The sequence below is a fragment of the Micromesistius poutassou genome, assembly GCF_964030765.1.
Source record: "Micromesistius poutassou genome assembly, chromosome: 8".
Classification (NCBI taxonomy): Eukaryota; Metazoa; Chordata; class Actinopteri; order Gadiformes; family Gadidae; genus Micromesistius; species Micromesistius poutassou.
In genome coordinates, this window is record NC_140278.1 from 13,472,008 (window position 1) to 13,489,314 (window position 17,307).

Sequence of the window (17,307 nt, forward strand, 5' to 3'; positions counted from 1 at the left end):
GGGTGGTCCGGTGATTGCTGGTGGAAACCATTCATCCACTGGTGCACACTTAACGGCCGTTCCTCCCACCTCTCTCTCTGCCTCTCTATCTCTCCTCTTTCTCTCCTCTTTGTCTCTCTTTCTGTCTCTCTTTCTCTCTCTCTCTCTCCATCTCTCGCTCTCTCTCTCTCTCCCTCCATATCTCTCTCTCTCTCTCTCTCCCTCCATGTCTCTCTCTTTCTCTCTCTCTGTCTCTCTCTGTCCCTCTGTCCCTCTTCCTTCAACGCCCCCCCCTTCCTCCAGGTGCTGTACGCTCCCCAGGCTCGCGAGGCCCGCTTCGCCGCGCCCTCCTTCATGCAGCGGGACCGCTTCGGCCGCTTCCAGCCCACCTACCCTTACCTGCAGCACCAGATTGACCTGCCGCCCACCATCTCGCTGTCAGACGGCGAGGAGCCGCCGCCCTACCAGGGCCCGTGCACGCTGCAGCTGCGCGACCCGGAGCAGCAGATGGAGCTCAACCGCGAGTCGGTGCGGGCGCCACCCAACCGCACCATCTACGACAGTGACTTGATCGACATCGGGGGGGTGGGCGTGGTGGCGGCGGGCGGCGGCGGCGGCCCACGGCCGCCCAGCAGCAACTCTGGCATCAGCGCGGTGAACTCGTGCAGCCGAGGCCGCATGGAGGGCCCGCCCCCGGCCTACAGCGAGGTGGTGGGCCACTACCCCGGCACGGCGTTCTTTCTACACCAGCACAGCAATAAGCAGAGGGCCGGCGGGGGGCCCGGGGGGGGCCCCGGGGCCAGCGCCATCCAGCCGCAGAGCCGGAGCCGATCGGAAAGCACAACAGCACCTGCCAAGGCTAAGGACGGCCCGCCGGACGGCATGGTGTAGGAACAAGCAGGGTTGGGGGGTCGGGGGGGGGAGGCACTCTCACCCCCACCTTAAGCGGCTTGTCTCTCCCTCTCTTCCGACCCCCTGTCTTTACAACCCCCACCCCCCCACCACGAGGAGCAACTCAGCGTCACCTTTGAACGCTGAGTCTCTCTCTCTCCCTCTCTCTCTCTCTCTCTCTCTCTCTCTCTCTCTCTCTCTCTCTCTCTCTCTCTCTCTCTCTGTCTCTCTTCACACTCCCATGCACAAGTTAATATCAACCTTAGCTACAACAAGTGGAGGAGCCGAGCATCTGTTTAGTGATTTAATTTCATTCTTAGTATTACCTGTTCAGACAGCAGCACTGCGGGGTAGTGAGACATATGCACTGCACGGAGAAGACAAACATTAAATTCTAGCAGAGATCGGAATGACTCAGATGTTCCTTTATTTTTTTTAATCATTGCTTTATGTTTCTCTCCCCTCCTCATCTTCTGGGGGATGGCGCTGACTCTCTCCCCCTTCTCTCCCCCTCTTTCTCCCTGCACACCCATGGAGGCTAAGGACTAATAGGATTAAAATATATTTTCTTTTCATTTTTTTTCCTTTTCTCTTTTTGTCCCTTTCATTTGGACCGGGACCTGTGCACAAGCGGAACTCTGAACGTGAGAACTCTGGACTTGAGAACTTGTAACGTGACAACTCGGAAAGTTAGAACACGATGAAAACGCGACAAGAAACTAAAGAGACGAGACACACACACACACACACACACACATGAGAATGAATCCAAATCATAGTGCCAAGGTTCAGGGGGGAGCAGAATGGGGGGGGGGGTGCATCTTTAACATTGAAGACAAACACAAAAACTCCTGAAAAACAAAAAGAAAAGCTCTCCAAAAGTTGCACTATCTATTTGTTGTAAAAAACAAAACCAACCTAGAAGAAGAGGGAGCTTCTACTCTATGTGTGTAATGGGGATACTGAACTTGTTTATATTTTTGTCCTTTTTCATGACTGAACTTAAGCTCCGTTTGAAAAGTTCGGAGCAAAAAAAAAAAAGTATTATAAGCTTATTTTCCTTTTTATTTTATTTTTTTGTTGATTTGTCTTGTTGTCTTTTTTTTTCTATTTGAGAACCGCAAGAAACACTTGTACCCAGCCTAGGACACCGCTGTCTGCGTCCGCCACAGACACAGTGAGACTTAGTAAGAGGAAGAGCTTGAATATTCCTACGACCTCACGCGCACCTTCTTCCACTGCTGGAGAGAATGGGCTGCTCTCCAGTACCTGCTGGATGGACCATCAGCCGGGGCTCCGGACTTCCTGGGCATCGCTCCTGGCCCTGCAGACCCGCTCTGCACCACTGAGGCTTGTTTTTGTTGTTTTTGTAGCTAAAGTCTATGGCAGAAACTACACGGAAATCCTTTACAAAAAAAATAAGAAGTGAAAGGCGTGTTTGTTAAGTTCATGTTTTTGGTTGTTTATCGGTTGTTTTCTTATTTTATTCTGTGGTGCAGTGACTTGTCCTCCTATCGGCCTCAAAATCAATGTCTGTGCCTCAAACCAGAAGAAAATAGGTGACACCCACACGGCATACGGCCTTGAACCACATGTATCTGTTTCTTGTTATGATCACCGGAGAACACAGAAGACTGACAACACAATCCTAATGGTCCATCCAGCAGCTAGCTGGCAGCAGCTCCTTCTCTCCCAGAACACCTCCGTACCCCACCCCACCCACCCACCCGCCTCTGAATAGCTTACAGTACCTTTCACCCCTGCCCCCGCCCCCGCCCCCTCCCCCCACACTCTCCTTACAATCGAATCACACGTGATTCCTTCCATCACCGCCATGACAACGAAGGAAAACCATTCGACAACTTGAATTAAAAAATGAAACAAAACACAAAGACAAGAGGACTCCACCCTAAAAGGCTCAATGTTCTGTGTTCTACCTAAGTACCTAAGTGGAGACCGCCGTCTACGTCCGACCCCGCCGCAGTAATCAGGGTCCACCAAGCTGCCCTTGGTCGGGAGTCAAGGGCTATGGAAGGGTCCATATTACTATGATTATTATTCTTTTTTTAATATATAAAACGAAAACAAAAAATATTTTTGGGAGAAAGAGATAAAAAAACAAACAAAGGAGAACTAGCCTTTTTCTCTGTTCATCGTTGCCTTCTCTGCTCTTGTGCTTTCACTGTCGGCCCTGGTTCTCTCCCCATCTCTCTCCACTCTATCTCTGCTCTCCCTCTCTCCATCCCCTTCCTCCATCTCGCTCCTCTCTATCTCTCTACTTTCCCTCACTCCATCCTGCACCTCCCATTGCTCTCTATCTCCATTTTTCTCCCAATTACTCGAAAGCATTTGAAGCCAACGCCCACCAGCTTTCTCCCACAGTGTTTACAGCCCTGGCCGCCTCCCCCTCGCTCATTCCATCCCTCCATCTGTACCCCGAGATGATGCAGAGTCCGCAAAGCCCTTTAAAATTGACTGGAGTGGAGACCCTGTTTGGCAGGGTGCACTAGTGTAGTTTTCTCTGCCCCTGTGTGTGTGTGTGTGTGTGTGTGTGTGTGTGTGTGTGTGTCTACAGATGTGTCTGTCTGTTATTCCCCTTGCCAACACAGAAAAGCACTTAATTTCCTCCAGGAGCTGTGTGTGTGTGTGTGTGTGTGTGTGTGTGTGTGTGTGTGTGTGTGTGTGTGTGTGTGTGTGTGTGTGTGTGTGTGTGTGTGTGTGTGTGTGTGTGTGTGTGTGTGTGTGTGTGTGTGTGTGTTTGGGTTCATCTTAGTTCACCTATTTGCAGCTCGATAATTAAGTAAAGGAAATAGGATTCAAGGACATATTGGTTATTCAGCGCCATTCACAGGAATCTCCTCATCACTAATTTGCTTTCATAACATCTCATTCAGAGTACAGCGGCTGAATTCCCACTACGCCGTTGGTTGGAAACAGACACGATAAATAGAATGGTCAATGAAAAGCCAGTCCAGCGTTGCATTAAGCAGCGTGTTCTTAGGGCCCCCCCGTCACATCCAGAGGCAGATCCCAGGCCTGTAACACCTCTTCACGTGTCATGCCGGACATCCAGACGGAAAGGCAAAGGGTTGCCTTCCCCCAAAGCTTGTATATCCTCAGCTCACGGGGTATCTGGTTAGCGTATCACTGATGAGGATGAGGATGAGGATGAAGAGGGCTAGAGGCTTTGTTTTGAGTTAAGAGGGGGGAGAAAGAAATCCTTTGCATTCTTATTGGTTCCTTGATCTGTCATCATGAATGTTTTCAGTAGGCGTGTGTGTGTCATGGTCATCTTTCAGGTCATTTCGTTTTAGCTCTGCTCTTGTGTATCCGTGTGTGTGTGTGTGTGTGTGTGTGTGTATGTGTGTGTGTGCTAGCTATAACATTGCTGCTGTTGCTACTGCTGCTGCTACTGCTACTGTCGTTACTACTGCTGCTGGCCGAGTCCCCTTCAGTCCTTCCCTTTGTTCCCATCTGATCCAAAACACCACCTGACACATAGAGACCAGGCCATCTGCAGTCAATAGTTGTTGAAAGGGGGGGGGGGGGGGGCGGGGTGGGGGGGCTGGCGTGGGCCTTGTTGTCATACTTTTCCAACGTTTTTTTTTTTTTCTGCTCTTTTTGTATTTACCAATGAAAGCACATAAAGAGCCAGAATCAATGATTGTCACCACCACCTCGCTTTGATTTTGCAGTCAGTCCCCCCGCCCACCTCCCCGGAGTCCAGCAGCACAGTGGAAACATTGCCCCACCCCTACGGCCCCTCTTACCCTCTGACTGTCAGACCTCGCTGTTTAAACCATTCAATGTCCTTCATCCACCCCTCCCCTCTCTCCCTCTCTCCATTTACCGTGCTTTGGCGTCAGCCCGTTCAGTCCATCGCGGTCGTCACCCGTATGTACAAATGAGGATATAAAGATGAATTTTATGTTTTCTACAAGGAGGTTTGCATGTTACTATTATGTGAGTTAATACGGTGCCTAATGTTCAAGTTTGAGCAGACCACACCCCCGCCAGGCCGCATCTTGGACCCGGTACCGTCTGCTGTTCCCATGGTCCCCTCTGCTCCGGGTCGGGGAAGAACAGCCCTTTCTGCAAACACTCTCCAAAGACGTTCCCTATTTCAGACCGAGAACTAGGATGGAATATAAAACCCCTGCTTCTCTGCTGGCTATGACAGGCTTTGTAGCGTTGACATGCCCCCAGGCAGAACAAACCCCACTGCTCTCTGGCACACCGCTGCACGAGCTCCATTCAAACAATCAAGTTTCTTCCGGGGGAAAAATAGTGGAATTAAATTGCCCCGCAATGTCATTATATTATTATTCTTATATTTATTATTTATTTTTCGAGGGACCAAGCCGCCACTCAGGCTCTGTGCAACAGTTGGCCCCCTGAATCCCCCCCCCCCCCTGCCGGCTCCAGACCGGACCTGGTGCCGGCAGGTTGCTGTCTCACAGAACTCCAGAGGGACCAGATCCCGCGTTGCGCTTGGCTTCGGTTTAGATCACCGTCAAGAGTGTTTGCAGAAGGGGCCCCCAGGCCTTCTCCTCCGGCCCTCGTAGCACTCACTGGGGAGCCCAGGGAGAGCGGCCGAGAGGCAGGCGTTGAAGCGGCGGCCTGGGCAGCGTGTGGAGCAGACATAGGAACCCACTTGCACTCAAAAAGCTCCACCTTCGTTGTGCCTCACTTCCAACGGTGCTTTTTTAAGTAGTCTGTGTTTCTTTGTGTTTGTTTGTAAGGTGCTGTATATAACTAGAAGATATATTATGCACATATCCTGCCCAATGGGTAGAAACCACACAAAAACATGTTGTGAATAATGTAACATAATGTATAGACAATATAATAAATTTTAAGAAAGCAGCATCGACTTTGTAAATGCCTACCGTTAAAAGAAAATGTGCTTTGTTTTTTTTTCTTCTTTTTTTAACAAGAAAACATGGTTTGCAAAAGTATGCTTATAGAAATATGGTTGCAACACATACAAATTACTACTTAAAATATTTTGCTATGAATATTAGTCTGTAATGATAAGGATGAACTAACCTCTGGATAAAGGAAATGGTCATAGAATGTCAACAATCAGTTTCTCTTAAAAGAAAACACTTTTTACAATGCAACCGCCTGTGTGTTAATACTGGACACGCACCTTTAAAATAATCATCAAATAAAACATTTCATAGTCTTTACAAAGCTTTCTCCCAACCCTAATTTACCTGGGAAGTATTTGGGGGGAAACTTCCCGTAGAAAATCATTGTAATCTTGTTTGTAACTCATGAGAGAAGGTGAACATAGCCTAACTAGGAGAAGCCTCTGTGATCAACTAACATGGAAACAAAGCCGGTTTCTAAATAACTAGCTTTAATCATGTTCACACAAATTCTAGTTTCATGTGATTCCAACACCTTTTTTCTTTCTACCTGCCAAAAGCTTACACTTGCACCACTTATTTGCAGCAAACAATTTAGTATATTTACAATAGCTCTATTTCTGGCTCAGTATATTCTGCTTCGAGTTGTGTACAACCCAACGATTATTTCATTTCTCCACACTGGCATTCTTGTTTAGTTTTGGACCTGATGAGAGAATTATGACTTATGGGCAACAGATCAAAGGAACACGGTCATTCCCTCTAGTCGAGAAATCAGAAAGGTGAACCAGCCTCAAAGACTGACTGAAGTTGACTGATGAATTATGCCGTTCTGCAAAATGTCTTCAAATTTTGTTTTTTTAAATTATATTCTTTTTTTTAATATATATATGTTACAATGTTATATGTGACACAGTATATTGGAACAAGAGTCATGTTTAACCTGCAGTTGTTTATTTACAGTATGTACTTAGAATAACTCCACTGTACAAAATAAATACGCAGAGCATGTTTATCCTTATCTATATATGGTGTACATAGCAACAAGTCATTTTCTCTTCAGAGCACCAAATAAGTGGCAAGTTGTGTCATTTTTAGTTGTCTTATGGGGGAGGCCTCTGCTGCCAGCTCTCATCTCTCTCACTAGACTTTCTTTTATTTTCTATTTCCTGCACTAGCTTGAAGAACTAACTCGGGCTCAGACTGATAACACGATATGTATATACACACACGTATACAAATGTGTTTGTGTACATATACATATGTATATGTGCCTTTTTGTGCGTTTGTGTGTGTGTGTGTGTGTAGATATATATCCTTCCGTGCAGTGCATTTGTTTTCGTTTTTCCTCTTTCCAATTACATGTCTGTTTTCGACTGCTGACAACAAGTAGCTGTTTTCTATCGTTCTGGATCTGAAAAACCAAGTTGATGATGATAACCACATTGTCTCTACAGTTTAGTATTCTCTCTAGTCCTCCACACACGTAAGACTGCTTCCACCATGGGTTTCCTTACATTTGTTTGCTTTACAGTACTAATCCTCTCTCGTTGCCCCTTCGCCCTCTGTGCTGAAATATATCTGACTGTATATGACTACATACAATACATATACAGTAAGTATATATATATATATATAAATATATATAAACACAGAGGTAAAACTGTTGTGTATTTTGCCTCTTTTTATTTAAGCAATTGTGATGTAATAGGTTTTAGATCTAAGGTCTGTTATTGCAATACTTTTACAGAAAATAATGGGAAAATAATTAAAAAATGTTGCTCAAAGTGCTGTTGTAGTCAAAGATTTTATGCTTGTACTTATGCTGTAGTCAAACTGCAGCGTAATGAATAAAACTTTAAAAGTGATTACTCAGTTGGTTTCTCTGTTCATGTTTCACCCAAGTAATTATACCGATAGGGTTTATTTCAAGTGGGAGGATATCTGGGTATCTAGCTGTACTCCCTGCCTCAACATTGATCGATTGCATACATGGGGTGGATTTTTCAATACATTTGTCTGCCCTTTGCAGTGATGCCGGTAGCCTCCTGTCAGCCCAGGGTGCTAACTCCCATCGTTACAAAGGACTGAACTAAATGACTTTTCTCTGTTAAACACAAACAGAAGACGATGCTCTTGCCAATTCTGGTCTCTTCGAGACACATTCCCAATATAAATTGTATAATGAAATATAATGAAATTCTTAAATCATATTGTGGGAATTTATGTATATTTCATCACACCGAGACCTTATGAATTTATTGAAGGACCCATCTGGTAGCCTGTCAAAATTTTTAACACTAACAAAATAAGTAAACCAAACCACGCTGGTAGCGGCCAGAAGGGCAGCGGAGAGGGGGTTGGAGGGAGACACATTGTCCGTGTCCTCTGCGTGAACTTCCGTCAAAATATTTTTGGTGGCCAGGGCCTGCTCGGCCCTGGCCACCAGGGTGAGGCTAAGGGTTGGAATAGAAAATGACACACACTGTGCTACAGTCTAGCGTGGTGATAAGACTAAATGAAATGCCTTCCTTTTTCTTACATAACTTATCTGGCCAAGCAAGAGATAAGACATTCTTGTAAATGGTTATAGAAACCTTAAAGATTTAAGGAATTTATGTATTTATTTTTCGTAAAAGGAAGCAGACAAAAGGCATAGATTTGAATTTTTTTTTTTTTCCTCAACATATTTGAAGGCTTGAGTAAATCAGTGACTCCACATGACCATTGTAAAGCACTCAACATATAGAAAAGTTATTTTATGAGGAATTGTTAGGAAGGGAGGAACATAAAGTGTTTTAAAAGCCCACACTAGTTCTCGTAAGGTTCATGCAGATTTTTCTTGTACCTGACACTGCAGGTGCCCTCCAAAGCCCTCATAATGGTTAATGCTGGGCTGGTACTAGGAGATCCACAGGTAGGCTATGTAGCGCAGAAGGGATAACAATACTTTCATCTGACTCATACAATCGACTGATTGTACTTCCATAAAACAAGTATTGTAGTTGTACAACCTACTCCTCAGTAATTGACCAAAATCTTTTATTTTCAACTTGCAGTGAATGCACAGGCAGATGGGAGGGATGAAATAGGCCTACTTACGGTAGTTTACAGGTAGGCTGCAGACCTTGGGGATTAAAGAAACTGTCCATTCGTTGGCTGATCTCCCTGTCTAGGTTTGAAGTGCAGCCCTTTGTTCCCCTTTCTCCATTGATTTGCAACTGAGTGGAGTGAAAATGCAGCAAAAGGATTTTTAGAATACAAATCATGTCTTGTCCTCAGTGTCATACCCCCCGAGGGAGAACAGACAGGTGTGTGTGTGTGTGTGTGTGTGTGTGTGTGTGTGTGTGTGTGTGTGTGTGTGTGTGTGTGTGTGTGTGTGTGTGTGTGTTTTAAGGCTAGAAAATACATCAGGCACCTGGTTTGGTCCAACTGTATAAACAGTTGTTCATTACTTTGGACAGTAGAGGTCATTGTAACTCAAATCAAACAATCAACGAGGGGTGCTTAACTGACTCATAGTTAGCCTACATGAAGAAGACTGGAAGAAAGTACGAGACAAGACAAAACTATATTTTCTGTGTTTTTTGTGCATTACTTACACAGATAAGATTAAAACGATGTAGCTCCTATACATTATATATGCAATTTATTACTGCTTAAAATTCGGCCATATGCCGACATGCTCAATTGGTTTATATGAATAAAATATTATATTAAACACCTCAAACTACTTTTTGGATGGTAAAGAATCCGATGGCTTTGATGCATAGTTTGAATAATTTCCATCACCTTCTATATATATAATGTAACTCTTAAAGTAATAAATCACCTTTTTCGAATATCGAATAAAAAACACGTATCGTCCATCAAATACGAGCAACTTTTTTTTCGCCAAAAATGTTCCGTCATTTGACCGTTTCAGCCTTGACGCTGCAGGGTTGAACCTCCTTCGACTTTCATTTAGTAGGCTAAAAAGTTTCAAGGTCGAACTTTCAAATATATGAATATATATTATTTTGTACATGGTCTGGGTTTTTTCGTTATTTCAGTCAGTTTTATTAAAACATTTTCAGTTGTCGCTTGCTAGTTAGTTAGCTCGATTTCGCCAGCTGTGAAGGTATCGTTAGAACCAACAATTACGAAGTTCAGTAGGCTAGTGAATCTCTTTTATCTCATCTAACTTTCGTTTAGTTATTTATTGGTGTTGGATTACTAAAGGTCATTAAGGTTGATTAAGGATGGGTTTTACTTAGGTATAGGCCTATTTAGGTTTTATCTGCTGAACCTGATGGTGTTAGCTAGTCCTACTGTGTGTCTGATGCTATTGCTAATAGAAATAAGGTTGTGTTTGTTTAATTATACCCTTGAAAGGGCTGTTGGATTTTCCACACAAAAAATATCAGAAACCATAATGAGCTTAATGTTTATTACAGACAGTAGTGTGACTAATTTCTTCCCCAAATGTCACAGCCTGGGTGTCATTTTTGTTTGAACCAAGACACTGGGCAAAATGTAAGCTTCTGTCCACCCCAACAGCAATTTTTGGCAGCAACGCATTGACCTACAAGATATTTAGTCATTTCCCCCCTCAAAATAATATATTTTTATGAGATCTCTAGTAATGAATTATTTTTTCGACCAATGAGATTGCGAAAAATAAACTATTTTTCCGACCAACAATTGAAAATAACACATTTTTAGTACCTTAATCAGGCATGGGACGGTAGATTAAATGTATCGAGTTAATTTATGGAATTAGAGAAAGATTTGCAACAATCTTTTTAATGTGTTTCTATTAGCACAACTTGACTCATTACAACTATACATTCTGATTTCCAAGACAAGCAAACTCAGCTAGCAAACTGACTTTCAGGACAAATTAAATTAGGTGCAATCATAATTTAGCCTAACAGTTTGCAATGTGTCTAATGGTTATACGTATACAAGTATTCGAAAGACAAATAACAGTTTCAACCTTACCCACAGAAAAACACTTGAAAAGCAAAAGAAAAAACTCTCACTCTTTTATATACCATTTTGATTTCAATACATGTACCAGATACAAACACAACGCAATATATTAGCTTTGGCTATCTGATAAAAAATACATTAGAAAACTTAATTTCAGTTATTTAAAAAACAAAGACACAGGGAAATGTGCAGCCATGACATGGAGTCAAGGCTCTGATGGACTCGTACACATAAAGGACACCATTAATTTTAGGATTTATTTGACTTCCACCTAAATTATATTTTCCGCATAGTCATTTCAGATGCCGTTTTCTAGATTTTGAATGCATGGCAACCCAAAACTTTATCCAACTCAAACTGCAATTTACGGACCAATGATGTATTTTATTTCTAAATCTCTTGCACAAGTAGCAACTCTTAAAGTAAGCTTGGCGCTAACATTGTCCATTAGGTGATAAGATGTTGTTTAGCCTCAGCTTAAGAGGGTGCATCGTGGTCAGCCAAGGACAACTAGAGATTCTATTTACACTCAAGCAGACAGTTGGTGAAACGTTTGAGGACAACGGTAGTGCAAATATCTTCGGAACCAGACTGGGAAGTGCCATATCTTGCTAAACTGACAAACCAAACTAACAAATTTGAGACGCTTGCATTGCTCTACTTATATCAGATATGTCAGTCATCATCCTTCCCTAGTCGGCTTTCTTCCTGAAAAAGGTTTTGCCCTCCGACACTTTGTCTTTGGTCTCTTGCAGTTTCTCAGAGAACTTGTCCTTGGTCTCCTCCATCTTTTCAGAGAGTCGCTCTTTTGTCTCTTCCATCCTCTCGGAAAACATTTCCTTTGTTTCCTCCATCTTCTCCGTGAGCCTCTCCTTCGTAACCTCCATCTTCTCAGACAGTTTCTCCTTGGTCTCCTCCATCTTGTCCTGGATGTAGTCTTTGACGGGCGGCGGTGTGGAGAAGTAGCCGTGTCTGCGTAGGTACTGCACCGAGAGCGACGTGCCGCCCAGGGTCACGGTGTATCGAGCTGGGGTTGCAATCTATAGGGAGGAAAACATACATGAGGAAGAGGCGGAGTGAAGCCAACTGACCAACGAACAATCAACTCAATGATACTTCTGGTTATGAGAAATATAGTTATACAGAAAATGGAACACAGGTATGAAACAAGGGATAAGACAACATAGCAGAACAGAAACAACTAGACATGTGGTTGCATGTGCATTTCCTGAAGAAAATGCATGTGGTTGCATAAGCCAACTTGTTGTGGCACAATATTCCATGAGCCCGAATGATATGGCTGATCGCTTTTGTTTGATTGCGAGTTATAGAGCTCCCCGTCGCTTAAGAGGTACTTTACTTTTCGGAGAACTGCTTATGCACGGTTTCTATATGTGTACCAACTTTGACAACTCTGAGTTGTTCACATTCACAATGGATGAAGTCCCCATTCCCCATTGACTAATATTATAAAAACATATATGACTGCACTGATATATGCCCAACTTTTTGGTAGTGGTTTGCTTTTTATACCTAAAAAAACTGTAGGAGTTGATAATAACGCGAAATAGGGAGGAAGAATAATAATTTCAAACATGATCACAGTAGTGTGGCTTGCTTTGCAACCACAGAAATTATTGTGGGATTGCACTTACTTTGTACATGGCATATGCAGTGAGGGCGTAGCCACTTGAAGAATTTCTCAAAAGGCCGACTATTGACTCAGGCAAACCGATCAACTCCAGGAATGGCACGACATTCACACCTCTGAAACAACACAAACACGTTGCTTAATAAAAAAATAAATAATGTGTTTCTGTATGCCAACAATGGACTTGGTCTCACAAAATGATAAAGAGACAAGAGGGGCGAACATCAGAAACATGTTAAATTGTTGTAGCCTTTTATCCCAGTGACTAATTAAGAAGAGGGCCGCTTACTTCATGGCGGCGTAGTAGAAAGTGCCAAGCCAGATGGAGGAGGTGACCAGGTGCACCGGGATCATCACCTTCCCGTACTGTTTGAAAGTCCTCTTGAACCTCTGAATCAGGCCAATAGACTTGTCCTGCAGTGGGTCTATCTCCGGGCTTTCCTCTCCTGGCTGGATGGAGCCCGCGGAGCCCGCTTGACCTGCGCGGACCGCTTGAGGAGCCTGCTCCTGGGCGTGAGGAGTGGGAGGCAGAGGTTCCTCCTCGGTGGGCTGTTGTTTGGGATGCTGCACTGCATGGCTTGCAGCGGAGACAGACAGCAGACGATGCGAGCCCACTGCTAGGCGTGGCGAGAGGAGCACGCAGCAGCAGAGCGGGCCCAGACGTTCAGAGCCGGACAAGCGCACAGACACCCCTCGCATCGCTGCCACCTGCCGCAAGACATGATGGGAAAGGACGCGCTGCATCATCCTCTTCTTTTCCTCTCCCACCTCGCCTGAAATAAGCAACACAAAGGGGATCTCTATTTACAACATGAAGTCCTTAATTGTTTGGATTTGTTGTGTATGCTTACAAGAATCCTCATATCTTCAAATCATTTAAAGATTGCTGCAACCAACATCCAAATAAACTCAGGTTTTCTACTTTGTATATGAGGTTAAGTACCAAAAAAGCATTTGACCCAAAACAAAAAGCAAAAACTACTACTACTACTACTCTTTATCAATACTGCTTAGCGATCTGGTACTTTAATCGGTTCTTTTAGAAAAATTAATTGCAAATTAAGAACAGGACATTGCTTAATTTTTCGAATATTACATTTCTTTAGTAGCAGAGCTTTGAAGGTTTACAAATAACTACAATAGATGCTATCATTTTATGAAAAGTTGTTTGTATAAAATAAAAAATAAAAACAATTAACAGCCACAAAAAAAAAAAACTGTAGCATAGAGAAACATGGATGGGGGTATGCATGCAGCTGGGCTGCAAAAAGAACTCAAGCATTATTCATTATTATTAGTCAGCCCTATTATTAAACGTTACATGGTGGCGCTGGAAAAGAGTAAGGTGAAACAGCTGCACTATCAGCCTACATTGTTTGGCGAGAACCCTGATATAAATATTGCAACATTGATCTAGCCTAAATTAAAAGAAAATATATTTCCTTCAATTCTCCAATACTGATAGCAGCACTGGGTATATCAGAGCTTGGAAAGAAACTTGGACTTGGCGAATGTGTTTTAATCGCGGCTAGAGATCTTTTTAATTATTTATTTATCAACTGTTACTACCGCAATTACATTAACCATACATGGCAAATAACACGTTATGTGGGTTACACTACCAACTGACACACCCACCTTGAGTTTCAGTGTGCCTACCTGTCATCATCTTCAGAGAGAAAATTCAGATAGTATTCAATCTAGATTCTAGAGGATTTATATTGTTCTCTTGATTGTACAGATGCCTTGAATAGAATTTGAATTATTAAGCATTACACATAACCAATTACAATGACCTTTAACATGCTAGTGCAACAAAAAGGGGACCCTAACATTTTGACAGATGTAGGACACCACAATCGCGCCAGTGTGAGTGCTGTCTCTGAAGTACATAACTTAACTTTGCACAAAACTTAATAACTTAATTAATTAATTTAACTTCTCGATACAAGCCCACCACCAAATGCCTTCATCATTTGAGATAAACAGGCACTTAGGCGTGACTTGGACCTGAACGAAGACATAACTTATATTGCAGCTGAGTAATGCAGCTTCCTTGACAAAAACAACGTATGAAGCGCTTTATGGCAAATACACTGAGCTAGTTGCCCACATTAGTTAGCTAGCTACGGTTATCAATATTTCTAAGCTAGTTAGTTGACATTGGACTGCGACGACTGGGGGATAAGGTGAAAGCCAAGTCTTCCAAGTGGTGATACCTGAGTAGTCTTAGGGATTGAGAAGAGCTTTCTAGTAGGCAACATTATACGACACCGACACCCTTACAGAAGACGTCAGAAGGCTACGGCCTATGAACTGCAGCCAACTTCGGCACGCTGTTTGACTTCAGATAGCATGGCATGATGCTAGCCTTCAACGAGTTTAGCCAAGCTAGGTCCCCAACAGGAGATAAACTGGTTGTTATTATACCGCATAATAACAGTTTTAAATAGGAACGGAAACAACGCATTACATACCTTCAATATATACGGTGTGAGGACAGCGATTCCCGTAGGACCAAAAGCCATATAACCATGCCCGAGGTGTCACCCAAGGACCTTAAGTTGCAAAGACTGCTGGTGCGACAGCACGCATGAGTTTCCGCATGTATTTCCACCGCGTGATGCACGATGGGAAATGAGGTTTCTTTTGGGAGCCACACTGGCACCGCCGCGTACCATGAAACCCTTCCCCGTTTGGTTGAATTTCGCCAACGCTTTTAATTCACTGCAAAAAAACATTCGTTTATCAATGGGTCTTATGAAGTGTCCCCGTCTTGTATTCATCACACAACAATCTGATGTCTGAGATGATTTACACGTCTTTTTAAATTGATGACACTAATACATTTATTATAAAATATTTAGTGTGTGTATATATATATATTTTTTTATTTATATATATTTTTTACAGTCATGCTTGAGATCGAATCCTTTATTTCACAACACACTCTTGTAATTCAACACACTTGTCAGCAGATGTCCGACTTCTCTAGGCTCCAAGCCAGGGTTATACAGTAGGCCTATGGGTTGGGATTCTCGTCAATTCTTGTTGATAACGGATGGGAGCATAAGGTATTATGCCATCAGTGAAATTCTTACTTGAAAGATGGATAAGGTAGCCTACATTAAATATATAACAGAGCATTACAGCACATACTAGTTTAAAAAAAAAAAGTATTTCCATAGAATTTTTAGAATCCATAGAAGCTTTTATAGGCTATAAATTACCTGAAAAACATGCAATTCTAGATGAATATGTATTGTATTATTATATATATATATAATTTTGTACATGTTGGTAAGTAGTTGTAATCATAATATAGAGTAAAGTATTTTTCTTCTTGCTAAAGGTGTGAAATGTTTTTGGGTTTGCACGGTAGGTCATTTTAATATGACACAACTTATTGTATCACCATCAACAACAATGCCTTTTAATTGTGAGTCTGTGCAATTGTGTGGACAATGTCTTTGTGACTGTATGCCCGTGTGACACCACTGTGACTGGAGTGATTTTCAACACACCACCAACCACCAATTGTGCACACCACGCCTCCCTTGTAAAAGAGATTTCAATATCTTAATGGGACTTCACCTGGATAAATAAACTCTTGTCCTCTTGTACTCTTGTTATAATAAAGAGTACACTTATTAATTATTTAATTAACAGAAACAGAATTAACAGAATCAACATTTTGTAAGACAAAGATGTACTACGGTTATAATGGTATTTTGATCAGCGCCTTCAATTCTACCAACCAGAAATGGTTTCGGAAAATAGCATTTTTTAAGGACCTTTCTCCTCTGTGGCATTTTCCCCTAATTACAATAAGTGCATCAATCACTGTACATCCTTGACATCAGAGATCGATGGTGTACCACTGGCATTGACAATACAAATGATTTCCTTTCTTCTCTCCTCATCTAATATGCGTTCAATCTCCCCACAAGCTCATGGATGCAAAAAAAATAATGCTAATATCCAGTGTCAGATAGCACTGTACCATTTGTAAATAAGTCTGAATGAAAAAATGTATGATTAATATCAAAGCAAATGTATTCTACGTAACATCTATATATATATATATATATATAGAAGGGTTAGTGTTTCCTGGAAACCATAACTAATCCCTTTACACTTCCAGTGGCTGCATTAACCTCATACGTGCCTTTTCTATCCATGGGAAAATGGCCCCTATACAGTGCATATATTTCTAAATATATACAGTACAGATTTAAGCATGTTGTCATGGGAAATAAGAACACACACACACACACACACACACACACACACACACACACACACACACACACACACACACACACACACACACACACACACACAGTTTCCTTCTCTAACCTCATAGAATTGAGTGTACTTCTGTGTGTATGTTACTGTTGAACAGTTTTTAATGAGCAGAAAAAAGTAAGGAAACATCATTATGAAGAATGCACACTGTGCATACAGATGAAATGGTGAGTCACCTTTTTTTCAATTCTCATGGATATCTCTATGAACAAGGTTGCAGCTGATGAAAACACATGTTGGTCGGGGAAACCACATACTCCTGATTAGAAGCATTAAATTAATCCTTTATCAGTGCTGGACAGATACAGTACTTCTTAAATATAATTTTATGCTGCTGCATTGGAGAATGAGGTTAAGTCTGTGATAATGCGTCAAACAGAATCTGTCCAATCAAATATGGGATTACAAATTACAAATATGATATTCCAAAGAAAGTATCCTGGGAAGTTTTAAGTATGTATTTTTTAAATTTCTTTTTAAAATTTTGCTTTGGGAGTTATTGCTTATTAATCAATTTGCTTTTGATATTTTGTTGGAATTCTTTGTTTCTTGTCAAGCTAAAGAGACAAATTAACAGCATTTTCCACAGCCAGTGCGAACTGGCTGTGGAAAATGCTGTTAATTTGTCTC

The 17,307-nt window shown here is 42.2% G+C and overlaps 2 protein-coding genes across 2 annotated transcripts; one reads left to right on the plus strand and one right to left on the minus strand.

Moving 5' to 3' along the window:
* Positions 1 to 249: 249 nt before the first annotated feature.
* ldlrad4b (low density lipoprotein receptor class A domain containing 4b) lies at positions 250 to 1,983 on the plus strand. The gene has a single exon (XM_084472342.1). The coding sequence runs from the start codon at positions 334 to 336 to the stop codon at positions 868 to 870; it is 537 nt and encodes a 178-aa protein (XP_084328468.1). The 5' UTR covers positions 250 to 333; the 3' UTR covers positions 871 to 1,983.
* Positions 1,984 to 10,158: 8,175 nt separating this feature from the next.
* fam210ab (family with sequence similarity 210 member Ab) lies at positions 10,159 to 14,977 on the minus strand. The gene is made up of 4 exons (XM_084472326.1): positions 14,847 to 14,977; positions 12,659 to 13,142; positions 12,374 to 12,485; positions 10,159 to 11,758 (listed from the first exon to the last, which is right to left on the minus strand). The coding sequence occupies exons 2-4, from the start codon at positions 13,114 to 13,116 to the stop codon at positions 11,411 to 11,413; spliced, it is 918 nt and encodes a 305-aa protein (XP_084328452.1). The 5' UTR covers positions 13,117 to 13,142; positions 14,847 to 14,977; the 3' UTR covers positions 10,159 to 11,410.
* Between the last annotated feature and the right edge of the window lie 2,330 nt (positions 14,978 to 17,307).

Bases quoted from the DNA above. Each gene is read 5' to 3' on its own strand.
- fam210ab (XM_084472326.1), bottom strand. From the start codon at position 13,116: ATGATGCAGCGCGTCCTTTCCCATCATGTCTTGCGGCAGGTGGCAGCG. The intron at 12,486-12,658 runs GTAAGCGGCCCT...GTGTTGTTTCAG, and splicing joins TTCTACTACGCCGCCATGAA to AGGTGTGAATGTCGTGCCAT. The intron at 11,759-12,373 runs GTAAGTGCAATC...TCCTCCCTATAG, and splicing joins CTGCATATGCCATGTACAAA to ATTGCAACCCCAGCTCGATA.
- ldlrad4b (XM_084472342.1), top strand. From the start codon at position 334: ATGCAGCGGGACCGCTTCGGCCGCTTCCAGCCCACCTACCCTTACCTG.